Source organism: Phalaenopsis equestris, unplaced genomic scaffold (genome assembly GCF_001263595.1).
Source record: "Phalaenopsis equestris unplaced genomic scaffold, ASM126359v1 Scaffold000002, whole genome shotgun sequence".
Lineage (NCBI taxonomy): Eukaryota > Viridiplantae > Streptophyta > Magnoliopsida > Asparagales > Orchidaceae > Phalaenopsis > Phalaenopsis equestris.
In genome coordinates, this window is record NW_018164444.1 from 37,633,634 (window position 1) to 37,643,172 (window position 9,539).

At 35.7% G+C, this 9,539-nt stretch overlaps 1 protein-coding gene across 1 annotated transcript in view; it reads right to left on the minus strand.

Moving 5' to 3' along the window:
- Positions 1-3,521, minus strand: part of LOC110028286 (receptor-like protein kinase HSL1) — a 5,003-nt gene extending 1,482 nt beyond the window's left edge. The window contains exon 1 of the mRNA XM_020730073.1: positions 642-3,521. Coding sequence (XP_020585732.1) covers positions 642-3,261 — 2,620 coding nt within the window. The 5' untranslated portion in view covers positions 3,262-3,521. The remainder of the gene's footprint in view (positions 1-641) is intronic.
- Positions 3,522-9,539: the final 6,018 nt, after the last annotated feature.

The window sequence follows — 9,539 nt, forward strand, 5'->3', positions numbered from 1 at the left end:
GGGCTCGTATAATATTCTCTGTCCATTTGTTTATATATATATATATATATATATATATATATATATATATATTGTTTATATTATTTATTTATTTATTTTTATATTACCATAACCAACTCAACAATGGAAAATGATACCATAATTGATTTCTGTTGGCAAGAAAAGCCTTCTTATTTGTTAGAGTAAATTATAGGTTGTGGAAGCTTCCAACAGCATAGATGCTGTGCTCTTTCTTCATCAGGACGTGCAATTAATTTTTTACATAGGGTTGCATGGAGTGCTTATAAAGATGAATTGGAAGGGCAGCTTGGATGACACTATAAACAGGTAAAATTGATGCAACATAGGACGCGAAAATGGTCTAATTCGTGCTTATAAAATTTATTTATGAAACAAGAAAAGTACCACTCTAGGCTAAAAAACACAGAGGGAACAACAAAAGCCTTTCGATTTCCCTGCAGATTCACTATGAAAAATAGAAATCCAGAACATGACAAAAGTTTAGCATAACCAAGATGGCTAAAGCATCAGACAATAAATTTATGAGTACGCAAGACATAAAAGCTTTTTATAGAAGATCAGCAAACAAAAATTAAATGTAAAATTAGAAAGTTCAACAAGCTTCACAGGTAAAAACATACCTGGAGCAATGTATCCACATGAACCAGCAATGACAGACATGGACTGAGGTCCCTTTCCATTAGCATCGACCATTTTCGCAACCCCAAAATCAGAAACTTTTGCCCCAAACTCCGCATCTAATAGTATGTTATTGGATTTAACATCCCTGTGAACAATTGGCGGAACACAGTCATGGTGCAGATAGCAGAGTCCCTCTGCTGCATCCAAGGCAATCTTAAACCTGGTGGGCCAATCCAACAGACTCGCCTTGCTGCTATGCAGTAAGTCCCCCAAACTCCCATTCGGCATGTACTCATAAACCAGAAGCTTGCATTCCCTGTGACTGCAACAGCACCAGAGCTTTACAATATTCTTGTGTCTAATCTTCCCCAAAGTCGCTACCTCTGAATCGAAAGCATCACAAGCAGTTTCCTGCTGGTTAACGCCATCATTCTTCAAAGATTTTGTTTTCCACAGCTTCTTCACAGCCACAGCCTCATTGTTGCCCAGAACTACCTTGTAAACCTTACCAGATGCCCCGCTGCCAATTACGTTATCCTCATCTAATGAATCCAATATCTCATACTCACTGAAGCCCAGCTTGTGGAATGAAGTCAGGGTCCACTTGGATTTATCCATCATTTTCTTGCCCCTCTTGATGCTCCTATACTTCCAGTAGAACAAAGCAATCCCAACAACGAATACCAACGCAGCAAACAAAAAGATTGCACAAAGAAGCCAGAAGAACTTGCTGCGGCCGTGTCTATTACTATCGTTGCTCGGGCATAGATCATTAAAATCCGCGCACAAGCCCGGATTGCCAAGGAAGCTAGTTTTGTAGGCTTCGTTGTGGAAGATTGGCGGGATGGGACCTGACAGCTGATTACTGGATAGATTGAACTGGTTTAGCTTCAAATTCTGCAGTTGGATAGGGATCTCACCTGAAAGGACGTTACCTGATAGGTCAAGGTAGTTCAAAACCGGCAAGTTCCCCAGCTCCAGCGGAATTTTTCCTGAAAATTCATTGTTTGCAAGGTTTAGCTTGGTAAGCCTCCTCCAGGACTGAATTCCAGTGAGCAACTCTCCGGATAGAGAGTTGTTGTGGAGATCTAATTGTCCGAGTTCTGTTAATAATCCAAGTGACTCTGGCAATGGACCTGCGAGCTGGTTATCCGAGGCAGAGAATTCATAAAGCTTAGAGAGTGAACTGATTCCCTCTGGAATAATTCCGTTAAACTGGTTCCCGGCGATCAGCAAATTGGAAAGATTGGCGGCTTCGGCGATGCTGGGAGCTATACCGCCAGAAAAGGAGTTGTCCGTGAGTTCCATAATCGAGACGTGAGGCAGCCCCCACATACCAGCAGGCACGTCGCCAGAGAGCCTATTATTTGCAAGACGGATACGTGTAAGAGTCCGGCAACGTCCGAGACCTTCAGGCAAGCTGCCGGAAAGATAATTGTTAATGAGAAGAATCTCCTGCAGCTTGCCGCCGTCGCAGATTCCTTTTGGGATCTCGCCAGTGAGCTGGTTGCCTGATAGATCCAGGAACATTAGCGGCGAGTTAGTGCCAAGTTCGGCGGGAAGAGAACCCGAGAGATGGTTTGAAAATATACGAAGTTCCACAAGTTTGCCAGCCTTGGCAGCGGTGGCAGGAAGAGAGCCGTTGAATGTGTTTTGGTAAAGATGGAGGCTTTCAAGTAGTGGGATAGAGAAGACATCATCGGGAATCGGGCCGGAGAGGAGGTTCATGGCTGAGTCGAAACGACTTAGGGTGGTGATATTTGAGAGCCCGGTGGGGAAATAGCCGGAGAGTGAATTGTTGTATAGCTCTATCTGGACAGCGGAACCTAGGCCGGAGAGAGTGTCGGGAATGGTACCAGTGAGAAGGTTGCTGGATAGGTCAAGATTAATGAGCTTCTTGAGGCGGCTGAGGGTTGGAGGAATCTGGCCAATGCGACCACAGCCTGCAAGCCAGATGGTTTGGAGATTGCTGAGGTTGGCTAGAGAAAAAGGGATGGGGCCAGAGGCGAAGGGATTGTAGGCGAGATTGAGTTCCTGGAGAGTGGAAATGTTGCCAAGAAATTCGGGAATGGTTTCATTGAGGAGGTTAGCGGTAAGGGAGAGGATTTGGAGAGAAGGGAAGAGGGCAAATGAGAGGGGTATGGCTCCGGTGAAATTGTTACCTGTAAGATCAAGGTAGCGGAGGAGAGGAAGAGAGGAAAGAGCAGAAGGAAGGGAACCAACGAGAAGGTTCTGGGAAAGGTCGAGGTGGGTGAGAGCAGGGCAGGGCAGGATTGAGGAATTTAGGAGGGTAGAGTTAATGAAATTAAGGGAGAGGGAGAGGAAGGAGAGATTGGGAAGGCGGCAGAAAGAGGCGGGGAATGGCCCAGAAAGATCGAGGTCGTGGAGATCAACTCCTGTCACGGAAGGCTTTCCGCTGGTGCCTGTAATGTTGGAGCAGGTGATTCCTGCCCAGCTGCAGGGAGTGGAATCATTAGGATCCCAGTTAGCGAGAGCGTTCCTGTGGTCGTCAAGACCGAGTTTAACCTGAAGAAGATCTTCACCTTCCTGATTCAAGGAGAACACCATGGGCCATCGCTGCAGCAACACTAGAGCTGCGACCACAAAGAATCTCTGCATCTCTCTCTCTCTCTCTCCCACTGCGCGCGCGCGGGCTTCTGTCCAATCCGCCTTTCGTTTTAGAAAGTGGAAGCAGGGAGTGAAAAGAGACAAAAGAACGGTCTGATGGGTTCCGCCATTGAAACCTGGACTCGTTTCCAGGCTCCAAATGGAGGGAAAATGAAGCAGAAGCCGGGACTGGGTTGCAAATAGTTTAAAACTTGAGGTTATTTTAGGTATTAGAAAATATGAAAGCGGGCAGTTGGAAGTGAAGGTGAGATAATTGGGGGAGGAAATGAAAGAGAGTGGGGACGGTTTTATAGTCTTGGTCTTCGCCTAACCGGCGACATTGCAAATCCATTGTGCAACGTTTTTATTTGAATCGTTTTTTGTTGTTTTGTGTACATTGATAAGTACTTCCCAAATGCTATCCTCTTTAATGAGTTTGGGTGCAACATTTTTCTGATATAGTAATAATTGATATGGCAATAGTGTATTATTCTCTCTATTAGAGCTTCATTGGTAGCTTTCTTTCTCTCTTTTTTGCCTTCTCCTTTTTTTTTTTTCTTTCTCTTTTATATGCATGCATACACATATTTCTTATATATTTGCATATCAAGTACTTAAACTTTTATATTTGCATGCAAACCCGCACAAAATTTTAGTATAACATAAAAAAATATCATATTATTAACTTGTTAGAAGTAAAATATACATTTTTGAGCTTAGATTTCTAACACCAAAGTATTATAAATAAAAATATCAAGCATTAGTTTTTAGATAAGTAAACACATTAAAATTATGTCTTATGTGGTTTGTATGTAAATTTCCTTACTTGTTAATGACTACTTGTGTTTCTTGCTTTTGTGCATCCCCCATTCTCTAGCTTGGCCACGTTAGGGCTACAATGTAAATAGTGGAATTTTCCTATCTTCCATTTTGAGCTTCATCTCCATCTCTTCTTCAACTAGTGCTAGCTAATGGTTGAACCAATTTGTCCTTGAATTGAAAAGCTCTACGACCAGCACATTTGCTTAATACCTCCGGCTTCTCTGTGAATTATATCCAATGCTAAAAATACCAAACTTTGTTTTAGACAAAGAAGCTGAGGAAAGCCAAGCTTTGGAGCCTTGTTTGAGTTATCTATGCTATTGACTATTGGTCTTCCTCTGACAACCTATTTTAATTTGTAAGCAACTTTGAAAGCCGAAAGGAACATTTGAACTATTGTCCCTTACAAATGACATTTTTTTTTCTTAAGTTTACTAATGACAAAGAATTGAATGAGATGAATAATAAAGGTTCTTAATTTTTGAATGAAAAGTCATTATTTCCCAAAAAGCTGACATCTAATATAGAGCATTAAAAAAATCTTGATTTGAATCAAATTACCTAAACATCCATTTACTTTTGAATTGAATCCGAAATATCTATCTTTCTTAATAAGATTGTAATTCCTCCCAATATTGGTCCCTTAATGGCTAATTTTCTGGATTATTCTCTGTCAAGGACAATGTTTAGATTTCCACAACTTTTGTTCTTTTAAAATTCATCATTTTTCTGTGAAACCAATGAATATTCAACAATCGATTTTATGGAAACTAAAACAATCCCCTTCTTCTACCTACGACATAGTTGCTTATGGTGCTTTCCATACCACAAATTACACAATATTTTATCAATTCCAAAGTTTTAGGAAATTGTTTATTGTGATGAAAGAAGTAGGAATAAAAGCACATTCTCATGTTGGAGCAACTATTCTAAAACTATACCCTTCCCATATTCATTTACATCTGTTATCATTATTGCATGTGATCACGAAGGTTTGTTTATCCATTTGGCTCAGAGTATCAACTCCCCATCTCTCACGTACTCTTAAATATTTGAAAGCAACTCTAAATGTGTTGCTTCTTCCATTTCTAACCAGGCTAACATGCAGATGTACCAACCTCAATATACTTCAATTATTACTGTTAATCTCTATTATGAAAAGATATGGCCCCTGATATCATTAACACAACACCTAATTCTACATGATTGTGTTTGTTTATATTGAAAATGGCACTTTCAAAAATATTTTCTTTTAAAATTCTGTCACAAACATTGTTCTTACTATAGTTGAAACTTGGTTAATTTTGAGTGGCATTTTCTCTTTCCTTTGTACGTTAGTTGGTTTGTTTTAGCTATATTTTTTTAATATGTGCCATCAGATTTCTCTATCACTTGTTTATCCTTTAATTGTCCTAAACAACAACAAGAATTTCCCATTATGTGCATCTTAATTATGATATTATGTAATAAAAATGTCTTTAAGTTTTTTATTTGCCACACTTTACCATCTTTCAACCACTTATATCAGATCATTCTCTTATATTGGCTTAGTTGGAGATCTCTTTAAATCTCAAGACATGTGTTTGTATAAATATTTTTTAGTGCCAAAGTTATAATTTTCTTGTGATGATTCTTATTGTTGATGTTTCTTATTGCTTGAAACATTCTTATTGGTGGACAATTTTTTTTCTCTCTTACAACTAAACTAATAATAATACCAACTTCTAGAATTTTTCCTAGTATCTCTAAGACTACATCTAATATTAAAGAAAAATGAAATAAAATATTTCAAATCAAAATTAACCCCTAAGTTATGATCTATTTTAAAAGGTGTTGCCAACCAAAACATTTTTGAAATAAGTAATTAGATGTAACAACAAATATATTTAATAGCATGTTAACTACTCTTGCCTTTCAAAGAGAAAGATGGTATTAACTTCTCTATCCAAAAAATAGCTGGAGAAATAATAATTATTTTAAAGAAATTTCTTGCAATATTAGTACCATAAACTTTCAGAATGATAAATCTCATGAGGCTATCTCTAACTTTTCATCTTCTTTAAATATTAAAGACAGTTCCACCTCTCTTACTCTTAGTACATTTTCATTAGTTTTACCTTCATTTGAAATAAGTGCAATGATCCTTGATACATGTTTTATGAGAATATCAAATAAGATTTTAATGATATTGAAAAGAAAAAAAAGCTCTTGGACTAGATTCACTTTAAAATTTCCTAAGAATGGTTAATATGTCATTAGCCAACTTCGCTGAGGTTGTGCACTAAATTTTATCTTTATCTAAACTTTCATATTATCTTAAGGATTCATCTATCACCTTAATCTCTATGACATCTCATGATAATATTTTAAATGATTATTGGACGCTTCTATTTTGTAATTCCATTTATAAAAATGCCTCTTACTTGTAGAGTCTAACTATCAGGACATTGCCTCACTTTTATCAATGTAACACTTTGAAATATTTTTTTCCTTACGTTAGATTTAAGAAAAAGAAAGCCTTTAACATAGTTTACTAATAATTCTTTTTCTCTGATTTAAGAGCCTTTGATTTCCCTATTACAATTTAACTGGTTCGTAGCAAGCACTTATAAGGTCTTTGTTGTGTTTATTAATAATGAATTAATAGAATATTTACCTACCACATTTAATCCGCATAAAGTTTCAGTATTATCTTCTTTGTTGATTAAGTTTTTTATAAAATATCTTTTTCGCGACATAAGTACAATGAAAGCCCATTGTACTAAATTTGTCTTAAGTGAGTAATAATAATACATTATCTTTCGTTATTCATGTTTATTACATTTATGCGTCTGACAAGATCAATAAACAATCTATTACTTGCATAATACTGTTTTGGATAATTTTAAAACTTTGACATGTTTCTCTTTTTTTATTTGGTAATATAGATAAATATACTACATTTTTATCTATGGAAGTTAATTTTAAAGCTATATTTAATTTTTTCTTTAATTTCGTGTGTGTGTGGGGGGTGCATGGCGTAATTTGTAAATATCTACTTTCAAAACTTTTTGGGTTTATACTTCATCCTGTAAGCTCAACATTAGTGATGGAACAAAAATTATATATACAGTTCATTCTTGCTCGAGTCATTGGAAGAAAATATACTTTTCTAGTAGATGCTAAACATTGAGATCAATTATTAGGAAATTTTTTTAGTTCTGTTTTGGAACAACTATCTTTCTTAAGGTTTTGAAGAAAGGAACTTTAGCTTTATTGTGAACTAAAATTATAATAGGAATTAAAATATATATATATATATTTACTACTTTCCAATTTTTCAATTGAAAGTAGTGGCTTGGATCTTCCTTCTTTATATGCTTTATATTTCATGTGTAACTCTAAATTAGTTTGAGTCTCTAAAAGATAAATTTTTATTATGCTTTTTAGCGCTTCAAAATATAGGGATCCTTATGTTTCAAACACATAAATAATTCATTTATAGAACCTTTATTCCATTTCTATCAAAATTTAAATGTGCATCTTTATCAGGGTTTTATAACAATTCTCACCTAGTTTCTTCCATGACTCTTGGATCAATGGTGGCTCAGGCACCAAGATGCTTATAAATTGTTTTCTTATATGGTTTAATTTTTCTTTTCCTATGATATTTCAAGTGTTTATTAAATAAGGTGACATGAATTTTCTACCACTACTTCATAATGACTACTTAACATACACACACAAAATAATATTAATCACACAGGTACAGTATATATATTTCAAAAAGTTATCATTGGATGAGCAAAAATCTTTCTCCTATACATTTTCTTAGTTCTTTTTATATATAAACATGTTAAACATGATAAGATAATATATATATTTCTTGAAGGTCTTCTATAAAATATAGAAAAATATTGTTAGTAGTCATCCTAAAAGTAAATATTTTATGGGCACTTATGGCATTCAGATTTATATGTTTTTTTAATATTTATAAAACTCATTGTATCACTGATTTTCTTTTTTTTTCAAATGAAAACATTTCATTAAGGTTCTTTAAATATTGTACACTTCAAAGAAATTTCATCCTCGTTGGTTATATTTTATCTTAATTCATTTCTCATGGTTATTCCATTACTTGTAAGATCACTGGTCGACACTATTTTTGATTGTGGAGTTGTCCGTTGGAAGTTGTCGGCCGTCAGAATCGAAATCCCGTCGTCCGCTTTGAAAAAACATTTAATTTACATATGTATACATATAAGTTTAGAAAAATATGTAATAAAATCGACCCCATTTTTTTTATAGTTAAAATGAAAGAGCACTATACCTCAAATCCTGTATCTATCCCGAAAGATAAACAAACACAAAGATAAACACAAGACTTGAGAGTGAGGTTCAATCAAATAAACTAAGAAATATATGACATCCATTTGGTCTGCGAAACCATTTTATTTGCCGACAAGTTCTTCTATTTAATATGAAGTATTAAATAAGATTTATATTAATCTTGGTTCGGAAAAGCTTCCAATAAGGGCAAGCCCCTATAGTTAATTACATCTTAGATAATTGAAGTTACCTAAGAAAACTCTCGATAAAAATCAGAAAATATTATTTTCAAAGATGTCAAAATGATAGGCCTTTTCGACGAGATCGGACAAAGAGGTGTAAAAGTGGAATGACTCAAATTTGGAACATTTATTGTAGAATCCAAAGAGGGAAGAAATCAAAATAAAAAAGAACTGGGGGAGGTCGTAGATCCGGAGGAGAACCTTGGTGACTTCCTAGTCTATCCTATGGTTTCAAACTCTCGATAAAAATCAGAAAATATTATTTTCAAAGATGTCAAAATGATAGGCCTTTTCGACGAGATCGGACAAAGAGGTGTAAAAGTGGAATGACTCAAATTTGGAACATTTATTGTAGAATCCAAAGAGGGAAGAACTAAGGGATGTCATAGATCCGGAGGAGAACCTTGGTGACTTCCTAGTCTATCCTATGGTTTCGCTTCAGTTTTGAGGAGAAATTATTCAAATGTTTCATATAGTCAATTTTATTAACTAGGGCTTACACTTATATGAAAGAATCACACAAATGACCTGGAAAATGTGAGAATTTAGGTCATGACAGAGGACAACCTCGGAATTCTAACACGAGTTAGAGCTTATATTGCACAACAGAGCTACACAAAAAGCCTAAAGATAAAGTGAGGATTTATGTTGCACTAGGCAGACAACCTCAAAATCATATGACTTGTTTATTTAATTCTAAAGAGAGATATGCTGTTGTAGATCCTCTTACTGTTGAAGATCGTTGTCGAAGAATGCTGCCCATAGGAAAGCTTCAAGCTCCTCACCATGACGAGTTTAAGTTTTCTAATGTGTCAGGTTATAATGTTAAATGTCATAGAATGTATTTAGGTTTTCCCTTTAGATAGGTCCAGTGAAGCCAATTTTTACACTGGTTAGGATCCTACGATTCCCTCGTTT